The sequence below is a fragment of the Echinops telfairi genome, unplaced genomic scaffold (genome assembly GCF_000313985.2).
Source record: "Echinops telfairi isolate 266 unplaced genomic scaffold, ASM31398v2 ScPeMD7_5592;HRSCAF=6446, whole genome shotgun sequence".
NCBI classification, from domain to species: domain Eukaryota; kingdom Metazoa; phylum Chordata; class Mammalia; order Afrosoricida; family Tenrecidae; genus Echinops; species Echinops telfairi.
This window is the reverse complement of record NW_022109491.1, coordinates 15,394,743-15,416,387: the sequence shown is the minus strand read 5'-3', so window position 1 is coordinate 15,416,387 and position 21,645 is coordinate 15,394,743. Positions and strand designations below refer to the sequence as shown.

General features: G+C 45.6%; 1 protein-coding gene across 5 annotated transcripts in view; it reads right to left on the bottom strand.

The window, feature by feature from the left end:
* Positions 1 to 21,645, bottom strand: part of CHD6 (chromodomain helicase DNA binding protein 6) — a 160,498-nt gene that overhangs the window by 32,364 nt on the left and 106,489 nt on the right. For all 5 annotated transcript variants that reach the window (XM_045295407.1, XM_045295412.1, XM_045295409.1 and 2 more), the window contains 7 exons: positions 20,173 to 20,375; positions 17,173 to 17,372; positions 16,372 to 16,531; positions 11,875 to 11,964; positions 9,297 to 9,400; positions 5,201 to 5,330; positions 1,887 to 1,947 (listed from right to left, as the gene is read on the bottom strand). In XM_045295407.1, the coding sequence (XP_045151342.1) occupies positions 1,887 to 1,947; positions 5,201 to 5,330; positions 9,297 to 9,400; positions 11,875 to 11,964; positions 16,372 to 16,531; positions 17,173 to 17,372; positions 20,173 to 20,375 (948 nt within the window). The remainder of the gene's footprint in view (positions 1 to 1,886; positions 1,948 to 5,200; positions 5,331 to 9,296; positions 9,401 to 11,874; positions 11,965 to 16,371; positions 16,532 to 17,172; positions 17,373 to 20,172; positions 20,376 to 21,645) is intronic.

The following is a 21,645-nucleotide window of genomic DNA, read 5'->3' as shown; positions in this document are numbered from 1 at the left end:
ATGGAATTTCATATCCTCACTTCTAAGGAGCATTCTTCTAATATGCACGTGTTCATTCTTTTGACAGTCCAGTACCTGAATTCTGATGCATGATTCTTCTTCAGTCTCTTCCTTATTCATGGTCCAGCTTTTACATGTAAAAAGATAGAGCTCTTAAAGCCTGAAGTCCCCAGTTTGTTGCTATCCGTTTGTGTTGTAATGGCCACACTACACAAGTACTCATATAGGACAAGGGAAAAACAAGAAAGGCCTGAAGGGGAAATTCTAGGGTTTTATAATGGAAAGGCCTCAGGCTTTGAAAAGAGGCTCAGCTCCTGCAGGACCCCCCCCCACCCCACCCCGTTTTTGCAGCTGATTTAACAGACTTATGTTTCTTCCTTTCTACAGTGGAGATAAGAATAATGCCTAAAAGTAGCTTAGCAAAATCAACCAATCAATCAAAGGGCATTATTTCCCCTAGGCCAATATACAGAGGGTCAGGAGAGGAGAAGGGAGGGAAACAGGAGACACTAGGAGGAAGTGGGATAAGCAATAAAACGCTGAGGGGACTGCAATGGAGGCTGAAATAAAATGCCCATGAACTACTGATTGTTTAAAAGGAATGGCCTACTCTGTAAACTGCCACCTAATTCACAAAACATTAAAATCAAACAGAGCCAAAAACATTTGCTAGAATGTACAGTGAGAATAAAGATATTGTTACACTGAAAATACACAAATGTACACAACAATATAAACTCTGTCAGAATTAAAAAACAATTAAGGCTTATATGGCTTAAATAAAAGCATAAAACATTTTTAAGTCACTGTTTTAAATCCATCAAGTATGTAAAACAACGTTAAAAAAAAAAGAGTTCCTAATTGTAGGCGAGATGTGCTTTGTAAGCTTGACAGTACTCTTCAAATACCGCTGCCTTAAGTTTCAGAATGCCAACTCTTTAGTTATAAAAATAGGGTAAGTCAGAGAAGCCAGACACACTGCTGAAGTATCCAATGTTTTATTTTACACAAACATAACACTTAAGATGGGGCTTCAAAAATGAAAAGAAAAATAGAATTACAAAATAATGAAAGTTTCCCAATGACTTTTTGAAGTAAGCTTGGGCGTGCACACACGTGGACACACGAGGCCTTTGCAAAGCTCATGGGAAATGTGTATTATGAAAAAAATCATGCAGGCTAGTAGTTAAATGCTGGCTCACTTTTGCACCACTCCCAAGGCTCATATCACATGAACCAGGAATTATACTTCTGTGCTTTAGACTAGAAAAATGAAAATGTGTGTTCATACAGACACCTGCACATAAATGCTACCTGGGCCCAATTTAAAATACCCGAACCTGAGAACCATCCAGAGCCCCTTTAATGAGCGGATGATGAACCAACCCCGTAAGACTTTCATACTTAGGATTATTACTCATAAATGAAAAGAAAGAAGCACTGAAGAGTAGGGGAAATATCCCAAAGTGACATACTGTATGACTCCATTTCTATAATGGTCTTGAAATGGCAAAATTACTGAAGTGGAGAACACAGCAGTGGTTGTCATGGCCCAGGAAGGGGAGGGATGAATGGAGAGGGGACTGTGACACAGCCACCAGTGACCACACGGCAGCTACAAGGGGAACGAGGTAAAGCATTTTGCTAGTGTTTCTTTAAACTGTATTTACATCACCTGTCACCTCAGAACATAACACATGATTTCAAAGCACCTCAAAATGTTTAATTAAATGCAGTGAAACCTGCATGTACGACAATCTTCACAACATTATGAGGGAGGACATGCAATGCAATCATCTTATTTCGATTCAGTTCCCCAAGATCACTATTAACACAGGGACTGCTTTCTTGACATTAGAGAGAGTGTGGATGCCAATCTGACTCACCGTTTGCTTTGGGAGGCTGTCTAGCTTGTCTTCAGCATTATCTTCTTTATCTGTATTGGCTCTAAGTGAAAATAAAATCATTATAATAAACATCATCCATTCATCCAGAAGTTACCTTGCAATTAGGATACTTAAGGGGGTGGTGGACAAAAGGAACTCAAATATTACTGACTAAATCCCTTCCTCCGTAGATGCTCACAAACCTTGCCTTTTCCCTTTATTTTTAGAGAACTCAAGAGATAATGAGGATGAGAGAAATGGTCACCAAGCAGTGCCAGCACTTTACCGGGTAAAGAAAGACCTCTCGCGTCAACTGATATTTTGGACTAGACTTCAGCCCCATGATCCACACAGGTAAGTTCAGAGGCTGAAGGATCAATAATGACACCATCAGAAAATGTGGCCTAGCACGTGTCCCTGAGTGTGTGGCTCTGTAAGGAATCGAGTCCAGAGACTGAAGGCTGCACAAACTACGCACGCCCTGACACGCACACCTCAGGCCACAGCAGGCAGAGCCCTCATACAAAATCACGCACATGTGGCCAAAGCCACGTTCTCATGAGAACTCCGCTGGCACTGCCAAGGACGCTTCACCTAATCCGCCCCCCACAGGGCTCGCCGCCTATTGGCCTCTCTTCCTCAGAAGCTGGGCCATGGCTGACCATTTTGTTTCTCACAATTCATTTAAAAACAGACCCCAAAATATATCTACTCCACACATTCCTGGTCTTGCCACTCAGATCCTGGAGAAAGATGAACCTCGAGCCTTCACTGCTTAATCACAGAAAGAGGAGCTACCCGACAAAAATCTAAAGGAAGGCCACATTTAAGTAGCTTACCAAGAGGTGTTTTCTCTGAACCAGTGAATCTGATGACAGGCTCACCAACCAGTTGGGAATTTGTTAACACCTCCCAAAATGCACCTTTTAAAGTCAAATATCCTCAGGGTTCATGGGGTGGGGTGGGTGGGGGTGGGGGTGTTAAGAACAGATGGGCAATGAACTGCACCCTCCTCACCCTTACCAGATTACTAGAGGCACCTGGTCACAGCTCTCCTGGGGAGATTAGGCGCAAAGTTTAACAAATATCACCCAAAAGATTCATGCTGCATTTTCAGTTGAACAATGGTTTAGGGTTGTTAATTTAGCTCACCTGGGAATTTATACCTTTTGGGGCATTGCCAACAATACATAAATGTCAAAGACAAAAGCCTTATTACTAAAATCTACAATACTCTGCTAGCTTCCAAAAAGAAAAAAAACGAATTGCCCACTCAGGACGTGGGCAAAGGACCCAAACAAAAGTTTCACAAGGGCAGAAATCTGAATGGTCAATAAACATATGAGAAACTGTTCCTCATCATTAGCGTAAGAGAAATTGAAACAACAATGATACCACCTAACACCCTCAAAGATAGCCCAATTCAAAAAATCAGAAAGCAACAAGTGTTGGAGGGGCTGTGGTGAGATAGGAAATCTCATCCACTGCTGGTGGACCTGTAGGTATGTACAGCCACTATGGAAATCAATTTGGTAATATGTAAAACAGATGGAAATTGAGCTACCATATGATCCAGCAACTGGGCATATACCAGAAGAAGCAAGAAACAAACCAAGGCTAGACATCTGTGCTCCAATGTTCATCATGGCACAGTTCACAATTGCAAGGAGTTGGAAACAACCCAAATTTCTATCAACAGATGAATGGATTAAAAAACTGTGGTACATACCTACAATGGAGTACTACGTGTCGCTGTGATGAATGCATGAAACACATCGCCGCATGTGAATGAGGGGGAGTGGAGACCCAAAGCCCATCTGTATGCAACTGGATATCCCCTTACAGAAGGGTGGTGGGGAGGAGATGAACCATTCAGGGTGCAGTATAGTACTGATGAAACACACAAGTTTCCTCTAGTTCCTAAATGTCCCCCCGTCCCCCCCCCCACTATCATGATCCCAATTCTACTTTACAAATCCAGCTAGACCAGAGGATGTATACTGGTACAGATAGGAACTAGAAACACAGGGAATCCAGAACAGATGATCCTTCAGGACCAGTGCTGAGAGTGGCGATACCAGCAGGGTGGAGGGAAGGTGGGGTAGAAAGGGTAAACTGATCACAATGATCTACATATAACCCCCTCCCTGGGGGACGGACACCAGAAAAGTGGGTGAAGGGAGACGTCGGACAGTGTAAGACAAGGGTCCTCAAATTTTTTAAATGGGGCCAGTTCACTGTCCCTCAGACTCGTTGAAGGGCTGGATTATGGTTTAAAAAAAAAACTATGAACAAATTACTATGCACACTGCACATATCTTATTTTGAAGTAAAAAAAACAAACGGGACAAAAACACTCGGCGGGCCGCATGTGGCCCGCGGGGCCGTAGTTTGAGGACACCTGGTGTAAGACATGACAAAATAATAATAATCTATAAATTATCAAGGGTTCATGAGGGATGGGGGGCAGGGAGGCAGGGAAAAAATGAGCTCATACCAAGGGTTCAAGTAGAAAGCAAATGTTTTGAGAATAATGATGGCAACAAATGTACAAATGTGCTTGACAGATGGATGTATGGATTTTGATATGAGTTGTATGAGCTCCCAATAAAATGATTAAAAAAAACCCAAAAAATTAAAAACGTCTAAGAAAATGCTCTAGCATTTCCTCCCACATAACTCAAGGACAAGGCTGAGAGTCCATGGTTGCCAAGCTAAAAACCAAACCAACACTGTGCCACTGATTCAAACTTCGTGACCCAAAAGGGCAGAGCAGAACTGCCCTGGAGAGTTTCCAAGGCTGTACATATTTGTGAAAGGGGACTGTCTCATCTTTCTCCCATGGAGCAGCAGGTAAGTTCAAACTGCTGACCTTTCAGTTAGCAGTTGAGCATTCAACCACTGTGTCACCAGGGCTCCAAGAGTATCAAATCAGTGGTCCCTAAATCCACCTCTCCTGTGGACCATGAAACCCTGAAATAACACTGAACTTCCATCTGAGAAGTTTCCTGGTCAGGAAAGCTGTGCTCGCTGTTCCTCTTCTTCCCTCTGCTTCTGCCACCTGAGAGAGGTCTGAGCCCTTGGAGAATCTTCTCTGTACGAGAGAAGCCTGGTCCAGGAGTAGGCAGGGTGGTATGTCCACTGGGGAGCCGGTGCAGCAGGATGTAAACAAAGCAGCAACTTCAGGATTCAGTCGCCACCTGGCCAGGTCTCAAGGAGATGCCATACAGAGTGAGATGGACGAGTGCTGGGAGTGTGTGCACATGTTCACAGTGTGATAGGTCGTGCCAAGGGTGGCTTGTGTGGCTTCTCACCTCTCAGGAACATCTGAGGTTCCATCTGTGACACCCTGTTCTGCAGAAAGGGACTTCTCATCTGGCATCCCGACTTTCTCCAGGAAGCACAGCGCCGGGTCTGCTCGCATGGCATTGTACCTCTCATAGCCTGGTCAGCAGGAACAACAAACACAGGGCAGAAGCCACAAAATCAACCTCAGGTCCAAGACAATCATTCTGTTTCCCCCAAACCAAAACAGACAAAAACTGAACAACAACAGAAAACCTTACTGCAGATTAATGAGACAAATCCCTGAGCTAAAGTAGACATCTGGGGGGTAGTGTTTGGCCCCAAACGAACGCCTCTGTAAATATGTCATGCTCACTAAGCGGCTCTACAGACACACGTTCTCACTTGCTTACTTGTTTGGGGCTGCACAGGGAATCAGGCCCATTTGTTTTGCAACTCTGCTCCCTTCAACCCCCCAACTCAGAGGGCCTTGTTTCCTCACAGTTCAACCATAGCCCATGTGCCACAAGGGGGCGGGACCAAAGTGAGGCAGGAAACAGAAAGGCGGCTACTTCAATTGCTTATTGGTGCAAAATAGACTTGTTGCCTCTATTCACAGAGTATGATCCTCAGCCACTGGCCAAAGCTTTAGAATTGCTCCTAACTGCATCCCTAAAGTTAACACAGATGGAGTATTTCTGACCAGAAGGGAGACCGTGGAAGAATGACCAAATTATGGAAAAAGGACACTACTGATTTGAGCCATGCATGGGAATTTATTTTACTCCATTTAGCATAATCTCTGAAAGAGGCAGGAGCTGGCCATGTACAACAGCTAAACCCATTGCTGTACTAACTACCATGATCATCAGAACCCTTTCCACGTAGTGTTCACCACCTGTGCAGGGTGAGCGGAGCAGAAATGAGAACCAGCCTGGCTGTTAACAACAGACCTGACTGCACTCTGTCAAGGGTTTATTTCTGTGTTGGCTTCTGCTGCAATATCATTGTTGACACAGTTGTACCCGTAACCCTTTGCCCTTCACCAGGCAGCAGCACCTGGCACTTTTTCCTTTGAGGAATATAGGTACTTGAACTTTTAATCCAAAGTGACTCTCCTGCTGTTTCCATGACAGATGATGCCCACATGGGACATCTGGCGTGAGAAGGTGTGGTGCCTTATGCTCTCCTTTCTTCACCACTTGAGGGTGACTCCTAGGTCACTGCTCGCCTCTCTCACTGAGGCTGTGGAGCCCTCACAGCCATGTCTCTTAGGTGCCCATCTCTCAGGACAACAAGGGCCTTGAGGAGTCTGTTTTGCCCAGGCTCTCTTCCAGTACTCAATGTAGATGGGACCACTCACACTGCCTCATGTTCTTGCATCAGCTCACATCAAAACCGAAGAAATTAATACTCTCCTGTCATCTCAGGCAATTCCTGATACTCTGTCTCCATTTGTTTCTCCTTATGAAGAGAGGGTGATGTATCTGTCAAGGTGGTAAAAGTCTTCTTCCACTGTCACACTACAGCAGAGTGAGGCTAACTGCCAGACTCGCCATGTGGCCAGCCTCCTCTCTGCAGATCTGCTCTTGTCATGTGTGGCTCTAGAGTCTGGGCAGAGTCTGTATTTCTATTTCTCAGCTGAGAAGCTGGATGTGAACAAACAAGTACTAAGAGCTGACAGCAGTATAGACACACACAGCAAATGGCAGGTTTTGAAATGGGTTAGGCTGTCTGCCACTTTCTGGTCAGTCTATAAGCTCCTTTCTAAGATAGAGCAGAAATGCTCCATCTCAGACCTCAATGAAAACTTCACGAATCTGGGCTTCTCTGGGTAGGCAGCAGTCACTTGCTGCCAATTCAGAGTTGTCAAGCTCATCACTGAGAATAGGTTCACTAGTCATCCTCTTGCAGGCTGAAGTCCCAACCAGAGATTCAGCCAATTTCCTCACTGGGATTTTAATTTGAAAGGGGAACTTTGCTTTGGATCTAAGCAGGACTGCAGCAGGATATGAATAGCTGTATCCTTCTTAGCAAAGCTGTGGTTGCAGACCACAGCTCATACTGTAAGTAAGAAGGCAGAAAGGGCTTCCTAATACAAGACCACGAGAGAGCTTGGCTTCTGAAAATGGCCGAATACAACTCCACTAGCTGTTGTGTTGCAAAGGCATTCGACAGTGTGGACCAAAAGAAAAATCCCAACAATCAGAATGATACAAGGAGAGAAAAGATTTAAGTCGTCAATGTTTATGGAAGCAACAGTCTAGAGGTCAAATGAAACATTGCATTGGTTATATCTGCTGCACAAGACCTCTTTTACATGTTACAAAAGCAAGGATGTTAATTGGCTGAATAAGGTGCAGTGGACCCAAGTCATGGTCTTTTCAATGGCCTCATATGCATGTGAAAGTTGCACATTGAATAAGGAAGACCGAAGAAGAATCGATGCATTTGAATTATGGAGGCTGACGAAGAATATGAAGTACTGTGGACCACCGAAAAAAGAAAAAAAACCCACAAAAACACAAACAAATTTGTCTTGGAAGAAGTACAGCCAGATGCTCCTTAGAAGTGAGGATGGTGAGATGCTGTCTGACATACTTTGAACATGTTGCCGGGAGAGACCAGTCCCCGGGTAGGTACATCATGCCGGGTAAAGTCGGGGGCAGTAAAAAGAGGAAGGTCCTCGAGAAGCTGGAGTGACAGTGGCTGCAACCATGGCTACAACAAAGCAACTGTGAGGATGGCGCGGGTGTTTTGTTCTGTTGTGCATCTAAGCTGGAATCAAGGTGATGGTAATGAACAACTGTTACTGGGTGTCTGGGACTTTGCCAATGGTAGTAAATGTTATCTCGGCTTGAGTTTAGCTTGGCAAGGCTGTTCTGGGTGTCAGAGTGTGCTATTCAGAGGAGGGCAGGTTACAATGTCTATGTTCACAGAATGCCTGATGGGCAGCATCCAGTCACCAAAGCAGGATCAATCGATTTAGACTCTGGAAGATGTCAAGAAGTTGGGCCCATGTCAACCACAGGGATCTATCTGTCCAACAGAGTAGTGCTAAGGGCACCATTACTGAGTGTGTCTGGACCTATCAGGCCTAAGCCAGAGCCTGGGTTTACCCCAACTTTATAGCATGTCTACCAATCACATCATCAACTACAATGCAACATCTAATTCTCAGTAGAAAACACATCACCTTCTGGGTATCTGTTACGTGACCCTAATGAGGAATACTGAGTTCATCTAAACTGGCAACCTGAGAAGGTGTGAATGAAAGGAACATCATCTTCCAGTCACCACAGGCGAGCTTAGGGAACACCCTTACTTACTTATAGCCTGCAAAACTAATTAGTAGGGTTGTAAATTAGGAGGTAGCCTTAGCTACCATCTGCTCTGACCCTCTGCCATTCTGTTATGGGACTAAGAGAACTATCACTAACCCTTCACCAGGGATGATGGAAAGAGTAGGTACAGTACCAAAATTATCTTGCCTTTTCTAGGAGAGAGTGAGTTTTGGTTATTGAGTCTTAGATTGTTGTCTAAGAGTGAGCAATAGATTATTGTCCTTTTACTTGTGTTTTTTTTTTGTTTTTTAGTAATTTATTATTAATTGGGAGTTAATGTCTACATATCACTCCATAGTTCAATCATGTCAAGCTGTATCATACAATTGCTACCGCAATCAGTTTCCAAACATACTTTTCCTTCCTTGTACTCCTGACAGTTTCCTTTTACCATCTTGGCCCCAAACCCTTATTTTACTTGCTGTCCCTATAGGTTCATCAATCCTGGGTTTCACATATTGACTTTTTTGTTGTTGTTAAAACCACACTCTGAGACTATGTTGTTAGCTTGAGGATTCCTCTCTGTGGCAATAGTTGCTGTGGGGAAGCTCCTGACTGGTATTAGCATTTATCAGTCATACATTCATGCATCTTGCCCAAATTCAAGGAGGGCAGTGAAAAGGGTCTACTTTTAAAGAAAGTCACTATGGCAAACATGAAGGTTTCTCACAAGGGCAATCACTGTATTAAACAAACAAACAATTTTGGGGGAGGAATTTTTCAAGAATATGCCAAGCTGAGTGCGAGAATTAATCCCAAAGAGAAAACTCCAAATACACACCGTGCTTGAATACGCCAATCAAAAGGGACTTATCGGCCTCAGCATCCCACCAATCCACTGGGATCTCCACATAGTCGATGTCGGGCAGAGGTACCTCCAGTTCTCTGTGGAAGCAAGAGCGTGGATTCAGAATCCCTTCGACAGAAAACAACTCAAGAGTTGCTGTCCCAAGCCTAGCATTAAACTCCAACTCTAGTTTCATGCTTACATACTGAAGCAACAACCATTAAAAGAAATCAGAAGGCTGCAGGCTATTGTTTCTTAACCAGGGCTGTGCAGTAAATTATCTAAGGAGCAACTTAAACATATGTACTAGATTTCTAGGCCACACCTCAGACTAACACAGAATGTTAATGGATCTCTTAATGGATGAAGTCCATGACCCTTTGGTTTGGGCAGACCCAGGAATCAGCATGTACAAGGTAGTTCTGATGGACATTTTCAATCGTGAACCACAATACAGGCATACCCCATTTTACAGGGCTTCACAAACACATCATTTTTCACAAATTGTAGGTTTGTGCCTATTGTGTGCCAAACAAGTCTACTGGCTCTATTTCCCCAACAGTTCTAGTCTCCTATCTTTGTGGCACATTTGGTAATTCTTGCAGTATGTCAAACTTTTTTCATAATGCTCTTGCATACTTAGAGACTATTTTATAAATTCTAACATTTATATGCCCTGGGAAACAACTCATGGGACTCGGTTTATTGTGATATGCACATTATGTTGGTCTGGAACATTAGTCAGCTGCTGGTAGGACTTTTCCCCAAAAGTTAAATTAACCTGTGATCAAATATCTAAGATAGTGGTGCCAAAATAACCTCGAGCAAGACAGCAGGGATCTCCAACAGTACTTGAGAGTAAGAATGTCTGCGCTGGAAATGGGCGATATGAAGTCCCCCAAGAGGACCCGCACCACAGGTGGAAGGAGCGGGTGTGCAGGGAAGAGCAGGCACGGGTCATCAGCCCTCTTGCGCTTCTATCCATGTTCTCTGAGCCCACCCAGTCCATTGTCTTCATCTGCCTGAGAAGTGTAGTCCTCACTCTGAATGTTCTGGGGCACAGGGGAGGGTATTTACCTGACAGCTCTTCCCTCCCACCTCCCAGCTGACTGGGATGGTTCCTCTGCAGCCTTTCAGGCTTCTTTTCCCATTCAGCTCCTCCTACTGTGACACACACATGGCTGACTGCACCAGGCTCAGCCTCTCTGTGGGGTAGGGTGACCCAGCCCACACGTTTCCAGGCAGTCCATCTGGCTCCACTGTAGGGCCCATGGCTCTGCCTGTGCAGTGCCAAGGGCTAAGTGACTTTTCTGGGATGAACTGGTTTCATTCCTCATTACAACTTCTCCACAATACAGCATTAAACCTGAACAGGACCAGTGAGGGCCAGGATTAAGCAAAGCAAAGTAAAGGAAGGAAGAGGGTGGGTAACAGACTCTCTCTCCACACTCTACCTAGTCTCAAGTCCTTCACTTCCTACATGCCTGAAAGAGCACAAGACTGGAGCAAGAGTAAGTTCAGATAGATCACACAATTGGGCTGAATTCTATTGCACTTATAGGATTTAAACAGAACTTTTTAATCAAAACATCTCTCGATCCTACTACTTACTTACTATTGGAAACACAAAGACTACAGAATCATCCTGGGTCATAATAGTCATGATAAGCTCCCTACAGCCCAAAGCCCTCAATTTTCTCCTTCCTCTGCTTGCCTACAAACACTACAGTCATTAGCAATGTCCAGCAGCTAGAAACAGAAAGAAGATAACACGGCCCCAGGTAATCTCAAACAAAGCCCAATACTCCCGGGGTTCAGGGCTGACTGTGGTGTTCTCGGGAAGGAAAGACATGGCATACAGCCAGAGTAAACGGCGGTCCTAGGGGAGACAAAGGAGGCTAATTGGCCACCCCACCTACAAGCCTGGAAGCCCCATTGCCTGAACTCTCAGGAGAATCCCATAGGAATATATAGCTTTGGACAAACTAATGAACAAAATGAAGGCGTAACAAATCAAATAGATCACAAGGTATTATTAATATGTGGAACAAATAAAATGGACTCACTCAAATGTGCATGTATGAAGGCCAAAATGGGATTCTGGCTAACACTTGCAGCTTCTATTTGTTGTATCATGCCTGTCAAGGGAATTGACACCCAACCACTTTGTAGTTATTAAGGAAATGAAATGACAGTTTTCAAAGTAATGTCACAACAGTATTGGGAGAAAACAAACCCAAAAAAATTCACCAAAAGCTGTGTTCCTAAGAACCTGTTCTCTCCTTCTTGGAGAAAGATACAGCATTCTGCTCTTGCAGTGTTAGTGTTGGAATCCCACAGGGGCAGGCCTACCCTGGGAGTTGGAATTGACTCGATGGTGTGGGTTTTTCAGTTTCCTGTTTGACTTCAACTTTAGAAGACCTGACTAAATCGCTCCTACTCTTGGGCCCTGTCCTGCCAGGTAGGTAGGGATCATGGGTAGAGAGGGACACACAGGAACTCTGGTCAGTCCCACGGGCAGGGGCTTAGTGTCAATTCTTTAGCACTAGGTGCCGCAGCAGACTTGTTTTACCTGGCTGGAGTTCCTTCAAATGCTTTATCAGCTGCTTCTCCCAGGATTTCAGCTTTTAAGTAGTATAACATCCGGACTCGCAAAAGTACCCTATGGAAGGCAAAGAAATGAAGGCACACACATTAAACCCAAGTTGTCCTCATGCAGACACAGGGAGATTCTTGGCATTTTCATGCAGACTCAGTGCCATCATGTCACAGGTGGGAAAGCTCTAGGAAGACAGAACACTATCTGCGATGGCTGTGCTCTGGGATGGCACACGGTGAGTCCCATGAGACTGTAGGCAGTAGCAGAGACAGATGGCGCTTCTCCTGATCCCTGAGCGAGTCTCACAGCACTCTCCACCTTGCCGTTTCCAGCAGGCTCCTTACCAATCCACTAGTCTCCTGACGAGTGTGTGCGTGCATCACCTGGTGTTTTCCACAATTTCCCTGATACACACTTCAGTGTCTGTGTCAAAGGCACGTCTATGCTTTGTGGCCACTCTGCCAGAGAAGATTCTCATCCAGGTGCTAATTCATAGTGACTGAGTATGGACTGCACCCAGGTCCAATGGGCATGTGCCAGATAGATTTGAGACACAGCTATGCATTTGCTGGGCAGCTTCTATGTGCCTGAACCATGCTGAGTCCCTGTGAAATGTCCAGAGCGGGCAAGGCAGCCCATTCTCCAGGAGCCTACAGCAGGCTGCATGGGGAAAGGGCCCCACAGTGGAAAAGTCAGACCACAGGTGGGGACCCAGAGGTCAGAGAACAGCTGACCACTTTTGCAGGGTACTTCATATTCAAGGCTAAGTTTAGAAGAATTTTTTTTTTAAAGAATTCTTGTAATTTGTTTAAAACCAGTATAAAATGAAGACCGGTTTTTAAGAAGCCCATTTATACATAGCTCTGTATGACCTGATCTCCAGATCATTTGTTCTTATGAGACTACACACAGTGCGCAGTGACACATGCACAGACTATCTCTGGAAGAACAATGGACGCTGGTCCTTCTGGAGAAGGTAACAGGGACTGAGGGTGGAAGGAACACTTCTCTTCAGAAGCACTTTTTAAAACATGCCTATGCATTACCTACATCATGCCTCTACAAAAGCATGATCTCTACTAAATCTGGGCACAGAGTTTAATTTTTACATTGACAACTCCCTCCTTTCCTGTTTAGCATTCCTTACCTGAGCTGTCAAGCCCAAGGTATAAGAACTCATTAAGCAGGTACAACCTTTGCTAACTTGACACCTAGCCGGAAGTAGCTGCCAGCCTTCTTAATAAGGACTGGGACTAGGGTGTCACAGGTCCAGAATGTCAGAGTCCTGTCTTCTTCCATCTGGCTCAGAAGAGGGCTTCCCTGAAGATATGAGATAGAGAGCTGCTTCATCTGCGCTAAGAAGCCAATATGTTGACGTTTAGTACCATCAGTAGCATGAGAGAATGGAATCCACAGTCAACAGTATTCACTCATTCTCCAAATGAAGAACCAATCATCAGAGGGTAGGTAGGTAATTTCTCAGAGGACTACCATCCTCAGTGTAAGGTGACCTTAGTTGGCTTCTGAACTCAAGGGCAAGAAAGCACACACAGGTTTCTAATACCCTTGCTTAAGCCAAACAAAACAACCCAGTAATACTCTTGGTGGCGGTATCCATTTTCCTTTAAATTTTACTGAGGTGAAGTACTGAAAAAGAAAGGATCTTTATCAGAGAATTCTGATAGTGTCTTCATAAAAAATGCACAAGTTGGTGAATTTCCACAACGTGAACACACATGTGTATCCAGCATCCAGGTCAGGAGAATTTATCCTAGTCACTATCCCTTGCCAGGCATCATGTCCCATCCCCACCACCATCCTGCCCTTTCCAAATCCAAACTCACTGCCCTGGAGTCAATGCTGACCCATTGGGATGCCCTGTGTGTTTCCGAGTCCATATCCGTTACACGAGTAGAAAGCCCAGTCTTCCTCCCTCAGAGCTGTTGGTGGCTTTGAACAGCCCAACCCGTAACCATGACACCACCAGGGCTCCTTCTAACAGTTATAAAAACAACATTCTTGTTTCTTCTGTTTTAAGTTCTTTACATGGCAAATTCTTGCCTCTAAATAACATATTATCATCATGGCTCAGTGAAGCACTCAAATGCTGACTGAACGAGTGGTGGTTTGAACCCACCAAGAGATCCACTGGAGAATGGAGATGAGGGTGGAGTGGACCTGGAACTATGCCCCCATGGTGATTGCAGCCAAGAAAACCCTATGGGACAGTTGTCTGCTGTCCTATAGGGCTGCTGTGAATCAGAACTGTCTCAACGGCACATAAGTACTATGACTGACAAACAAGTCCTTGAATTATTACTATGTGCATGCATGTGTTAGCTCACCGAAGTCCTCCCAGCAATGCGAAGAGGTGGGAACTATTCTTCTTCTCCTTTCTTTAATGGAGGAAAGCAGGTGCAGATAGGTTAAGTAACTTACTTATCAGTAGTTCATACTCCTGATAAGTGTTGGGCCAGAATTCAAATCTATACAGTCTTAATATCAGAACCTGTCTTCACCTTTACTTAATACTGAAATGGCAGTCAACTGGCTAATAAACATAGCTCGCCATTCCCGGAAATTAGTCTTCTGCCAATATAAACCGTTTTTAGAACTTCTTAGATTCTTTTCTTCCTTCCTCTTGTCACCCATTTAACTAACAGGTAACGAACAGAGTCCATTGTGAAGCTCACAGCTCTGTGACACTACGGAGACTCTGGCCTGTTCTCTATTCCACCTCAGGACAGAACCAGGACCTGTTGCCAAGTGGTAGAAGTTATAAGGATGCAGGTTTTCGTTCCACACACATAGTTATCTGTTAACTGAATGAATCCTAACTCCCACCATTGGGAGGAGTAAGCAGCGGTTGGGCAATGCTGGGGACATTCTACGGAGTGAGGGAGGTGTCACAAGGTCCTTGCTAGCTCCGAGTTTGATCTTACGGAAACAGACTACACTGGAAGTTGGTCTCTGTTGTCTTCCATGGAATAAAACAGCAATCAGCATCCTCAAGATGAGTTCTTTGATTTTCCGGGTCCAGCATATGCTCAGGAAGGGTCTTTGGGAGGTAGGTGGTTTTGAAAGAATTTCCCAAAAGCTTAAAACTTGGTCTGGCTCATCTATGATAATCTCTGCAGGTGTCCACTGAAGTTATAAGTCCATTCTCCTACTCAGGTCCATTTGGCAATGCAAGCTACACGGCACTGCAACTAACAAGGCAAAGCCCGAATCTAGTGTTGCTCGTCATCTTTTGGAGAATACAACACTCCTGAGTTTATCGTGGCTAAAAGCACTGCTATCCTCCTGGCTTTGACATTTGACTCAGCCTTCCCATTTCCACAGCCAGTACTCCAGTTGAGGTCCTCCTGATCTAAGATTTAACTAAGGCAGAGCTCTTCTGCTTGACCACTCAATCAGCTCCAGGAGGTGCACTAACTTCATCTTGCAAACTGCTACCAGATTATCCTGTTCTCCAAAGTCGAATTTTGTCTCAATTCACACCTGATCAAGGAAAATGGGTGCTTAATGTCTGTAACTAAATCCGTGGTTAGCCTGGTAGGTAAGGTCTTCTGTCTCTCAGTTTTCTTATGTAGCCAGCCTCCTCTTTCTGCTCCCCACGTGTTGACTCTGACCCAGACCCAAAGCTGCTACTGGGTCCTGGCCCCATCAGGTACTCTGTGCATGCTTTCCTCCTCTCCAGCACCTACAGGGTGTGCTCTCTACGTCTCCATTAAGACCTACGGCCTCCAAAGAGCCTGCACCTTGTGTACATCAGTTTCCCATATAGTACTGGGCCTGAGCCCAAGCTTCAAATATTTTCTAGAGTCAAGAGAAAGGGCAGACTTCATCTGTGGAAAGAAAACCAACAAAAATCACCCAACGAAATCTATAGAGCCATTAAGATGTTATAGGCAGGCAGAAAAAAACAAAACCAAAAAACTAGCCAATAGTTCTCTCAAACAAAAACAACTTAACTTGTAAGGCAGTAAACTCTGTATTCTCAGAAGAATCTAAGCGGAAGCCTTATCACCACTCACCAGGAAAGCTGAGCAGGTTAATTCTTACATGGCCCAGATTGATTAGATGGCTTCCAAGGACCCTTTTAAATCTAAGGTCCTCAGGATGTAGCTACATTGAAGAATGATGAAAATGTCCACGTGTGTTCTGTGGTTAATTGCCCTAGCTCTCCAAGTGTCCAAATGTCCTAGAACAGTTCATTTAATTGGTGTTGTTGCCCCTCCCATTCCCTTTAGCCTCCAGATAGCAACACCTGTCAGAAGACTAGAGGTCAGGAATGGACACAGCCAACTGGAAGAAGAAGCAAATAACAAGTATTCTGACCCAACTTAGCCCACATCTCCCGTCTTTTAAACACCAGGCAGAGTAGTGTGCAAGCATCCAGAAACTCTTGAGTTTCTGGGTGACTGGACAGACAGTGAAGGTTTGCAGGGAGGGGAGGAGCACACGCACTTGTTGCAGTGCTGTTTGAGGTGCTTCTTGTAGCCGTCATCATGCAAGACGACCTCGGGGTTGCAGGTGGCCAGCCAGTCAGCATTCTTTAATTCTGGGAGCAGCAGCTGATTCTTAGTCTTCTTCCCTTTCCTTCCTCTAGGGACTGGGGCAGACAAACCTGGAACAGAAAAGCACCAAGTGCATGAGACACAGTAGGTTATACATGGGTGCTTGACCAAAGCTGGCCTGGGGCTGCAGAGAGATAATCAGGCTGTGTCTGGCGAGGCCTGGACAACGACCCGCCTTCAGTTTACCAAGCAGCGGTGATGGTGAATGGATGAGACTGGTTCCCTACTTAGTATGCCCCAGAACTGCTACTTAAAGAGAAAGAACTTACTGAGGACTCAGGAATTCAGAAAGGTGCAATGCAATCTATAGCCTTCAGGAATGTAGAATCTAACTCAGGGAAAGAGGAACACTCAACCTGCACTTTGGCCAAGCACAGGGGAGACCAAATGCAGTTCAAGACAGACAGATGCACTGAACAGATGATGAGATGATGCAAAAGACAAGTCTCAGAGAGCATGGTCCCCAATTCCTTGGAGGAAACCCTCTGGCACTCAGGTTAGGGCCAGGACTGCCAGGTGCACCGACGTCAAAAGGGCCCAAGTGACATTAAAACTTCACAGGTACCTGGGTGAAATTTCTCTCTGAGCAAGAGAAATCCCCCAGAGTCTGGTAGCATGGACAACACAGGGAGAGAAAAGAAGAATCTCCCCGGAAGAGATGTGTGTGTAGCCTCGGTGTGGCGTCTCTCACCTGAGTGGTTCTGGAGGGTCTGGGCCTGCCCATCTTTGGTAGGTGTGATCAATTCCCAAATGAAACTCTTGATCTTCTCGTCGCCCTTGTAATGCTTGACGCAATACACCAGCAAGGCCCGGCAGATCATCTCCATGTCTTTCTCGTTTAGATGCCACTTGAACCGCCCGTGGGTCAGGATGTCCTTCCATCGGCCCCAGCTGCAGAGTGGACACAGAGAAGGAAACTGGGAAAAGGGCAGGCCACACAGGCATCCTAAGCACATGAGGGGCCACAAGAGCCCAAAGTGCTTCCTGTTCCCTGCTGGGTCTACAAACCGTCTTGAGGGCTTTGTCCTGAAAGGCCTTTGAAGACCACAGGCCTGTGTCACTTCAAGTGTCACTGAAGTGACCTGGATATTAGACACTAAGTACTTCATATGATCACAGAGCGTTAAAAAGACACAGACCAAAATGTCTGGAGCAGGGAATAACTGAAATAAAACAGGACTGGTGAGACAGAAATGGTGAGCTCACAGAAGCTACACTTTATATTCTTACCCGAGCGTGCACAGGCACGAATCAAGCCTTAACTATAACATCTGTTGCACTGAGTCCTTGTATATCCTTGGAGGGAAGAAAGGGCAGGAAATCAGCACCAGGGAGCAAATGAGTTATTAAGGTATGCTGTGAAATCATGGCGCCTCTACAGTATGGCAGCAGCGTGCACAGCACCGAGGTGGCATTCTGAGCAGAAGGCAGTTCTCTCCTTTTTAGTTGGCTACCATATGTATCCCTGGTTATGGGTAGTGGGGGAACAGGGCACTAACCCACCCAAGGGGAGGGTGTTATTTATAGCTCCATAGGAAAAGAAGGACCAGACTCCAACCTGGTGCACTCAGGCGTGAATGCAACACACACAAAGCAGGGAACCAATAGAGAGGTCTGAGGGGCCGGCCCCAATCCCAACTACGTGGACAACCCCTCCTTTCCCCAAGAAGAATTCACTTCAGAGGACAGCAGTGGAACTACAGCTCAGGGAGAGGGGCATGTCTGATCAGAGCACAGAGAAGCAAACAAAGTGGGAGGGAGACACAAAGGGGGAGGGAGAGAGTGAAGTATACCCTGGCCCACCAAGCCCCGAGGATGATATTCCTGCTCAGAGCAGCCATTGCACAAAGAAGACCATAGGGTGGGGCCACCACGAGACACAACCCTCACTGGCCCATAGCCCTATGGGGGACAACACTGGAGACAGTGCGGGAATTGTGCCCAACCTGATCCCACCACACCAAGGTGAAATACTAAGGGTGTGCAACAGAATAGCAAGGGAAACTGAGCAAGGAAGTCCCTGGAGAACACCAAAAATAGACTGGGGGGCCAGGGTGTAGCACCCCATCAGACTTGACCGGAAAACACTCAACAGACCAGGAACTACTTTATAGGCTTTTTGTTTTTTGTCGTTGGTTTTTTGTTGCTGTTGTTTTGTTTTGCTCTTTCTTGTTTTTGTGCTTATTATTGTCTCTGCATGTCTAGCTAGATAAGATCGGTGGGATAAACAATCTGGAGGAGAAAACAATGGGATCATTGGTGGTGGGGGCACACAGGATGGGGAGGCGGGGGGAACAAAGTGGTGTTAACAAACCCAGGGACAGGGAACAACAAGTGAACCAAAATCGGTGGCAAGGAGGGTGTAAGAGGCCTGGTAGGGCTTGGTCAAGGGGAATTACTGAAACCCAAATGAAGGCCGAACATGATAGTGGGACAAGAGGAAAGTAAAAGGAAATAGAGGAAATAACTAGGAGGCAAAGGGCATTTATAGAGGTCTAAATACAGTCATGTGCATAGGTAAATATATATGATAGAGAAATAGATCTATGTACATGTATTTATAGGTTTAGTATTAAGGTAGCAGATGGACATTGGGCCTCCATTCAAGTACTCCCTCAGTGCAAGAACACTTCATTTTAAAACCTGGCATTTCATGATGCTCACCTTCCCGACACAATCGTTAAAGACAAAGTGGGTGCATAAGCAAATGTGGTGAAGAAAGCTGATGGTGGCTGGCTATCAAAAGATATAGCGTCTGGGATCTTAAAGGCTTGAAGATAAACAAGCGGGCATCTAGCTGAGAAGCAACTAAGCCCACAGGGAAGAAGCACACCAGTTTGTGTGATCATGAAGTGTTGACAGAATCAGGTACCAGGCATCAAAGACCCAGAACAAAAAATCCTATCATTGTGAATGAAGGAGGGGGAGTGGAGACCCAAAGCCCATCTGTAGGCAACTGGACATCCCCTTACAGAAGGCTCGCAGGGAGTAGATGAGACAGTCAGGTACAGTATAGCACCGATGAAACATACAACTTTCCTCTAGTTCTTTAATGACACCCCACTCTCCCCCCGCAACTATCATGATCCCAATTCCACCTTATAAATCCGGCTGGACCAGAGGATGTACACTGGTATAGATCAGAGCTGGAACACGGGGAATCAGGACAGATAAACCCCGCAGGACCAATAATGAGAGTAGTGATACAGTGATAGCAGGAGGGTAGGGGAAAGGTGGGGGTAGAAAGGGGGAACCGATCACAATGATCTACATACAACTCCCTCCCTGGGGGACGGACAACAAAAAAGTGAGTGAAGGGGGACATCAGTAAAACATGAAAAAATCATGATAATTTATAAATTATAAAGGGTTCATGAGGGAGGGAGGATGGAGAAAGGAGGGGGAATAAAGAAGGAGTTGATACCAAGGGCTCAATTAGAAAGAAAATGTTTTGAAAATGATGAGGACAACAAATGTACAAATGTGCTTGACACGATGTATGTATGTATGGATTGTGGTAAAAGTTGTACGAGCCCCCAATAAAATTATTAAAAAAAAAAAAGGAGGCAGTTCTCTCCCTTACTCCCCGGCACATCCCTAACAAAGCCCACACTTCTAGGGGAGAATGGAGAATCACACCAGATAAAGCCCAGGGGTGAAACGCAAAAAAGCCAGTAAAGGCAGCACGTACCCAAAGATGAGCAGGTTCTTCTCTACCCGGAAGCACTCGGCTCGGAGGTAGCGCCTGGTTTTGTCATTCAGGCGCCTGGATCTCGTGGGCCTTTCATCAGAGTCACTGTCTAGTTCCGAGAACTCCATGAGCTCGTCCTCCTCAAAGGAGTTGTAGTGCTTGGTCTGCTTCCTCACCCGAGGCCGGTCAATCACTAAACTTTCCTAGAGAGAGAGAGAAATGTATGCAGGCCCCCTGCCACAGCATACATTCCTCATGACTCTGGGGACAGAACTACGCCCTTGCCTCATCCACCCACACCTCCCTCAGAAAAAATGCTCCTTCTAGCACACCTGCTGTGTCCATGGCAACAAGACAAGCAGAGGGGATTCTCAGGGACTTGCTGAGGCTGGCATCGTCTCGAGTCCCCAGTGCTGCCCGCCACCATCTGCTGCTCTTGTAGGCACGGGCAGGCAAAGGCCGCCCTCCCAGTGCCCAGAGTGCTAGGCTGCTCTTGCCAAGAAGGTCTGGAATGGGGAGTCCCAGCTGTTCTGTCCAGCATATGGGGAGCAGTGTGAGCTCAGGAGACATGACAAGTTGGAGGAGCTCATCTGCTAAGCGACTTTCTGAAGACAAAACACACATCCCTGCTGTTTTGTTATCTGCCTTCCACTGACACTACCTATTAACCTTTTGTCTTTCACTGAAAATATAGCTCCAGCTCAGGGACTCCCTTGACCACACCCATTGACTCTTTTCTAAATTTCCATTATTTTTGGCTCTCCAGTCTCCTCTACAAACTAAAACCAAATTCAACCGACTGCCATCAATTAGCTTCCAACTCTGTAAGGTTTCTGAGTCTGTAAATCTTTATGAGGGAGCCCTGGTGGTGTAGTGGATTATGTGTCAGGCTAACCATAAGGTCAGCAGTTCAAATCCACCAGCTGCTCCACAGGAGAGCGATGAGGCTTCCTACTCCCCTAGTTACAGTCTCAGAAACACACAGGGCAGCTCTTCTACCCTGTCCTATAAGGTCATTATGAGTTGGAATCGACTTGATGACAGGGAGTGATTTGAGAAACCCAGGCGTCACCATTCTCCATTGGAGTGGCTGGTGGGTTGGAACCACTGACCGTGTCACCAGGTGCCTGCTACCGCACCTTTCTAAAGCTGGGCTAAACTGCTGCCTAATTCTCCAAGCTGCCCACCTAACACATTTCTGGTGTTATCAGTGTATTACCCCTTCTGGTTCTCTACCTGGGAGTACCGCACTGCTTCTTACTGCAGACAGACCGGCATTCCTCCCCATTGCCCACCCGAGTAGAGTAACTTCTTTCTTGATTGTGGCACCAAAAAAATACTTACAATAAGTCACGGACAAGGACTATAGAATCTTCCTGAGAGAGGTCAACAGCATGTGTTTGGAAAACAGAGCTGAAGGATCCAATCTCTGGCAGTCAAGACACAGAGCACATATGGCAAGTACTGCTTACT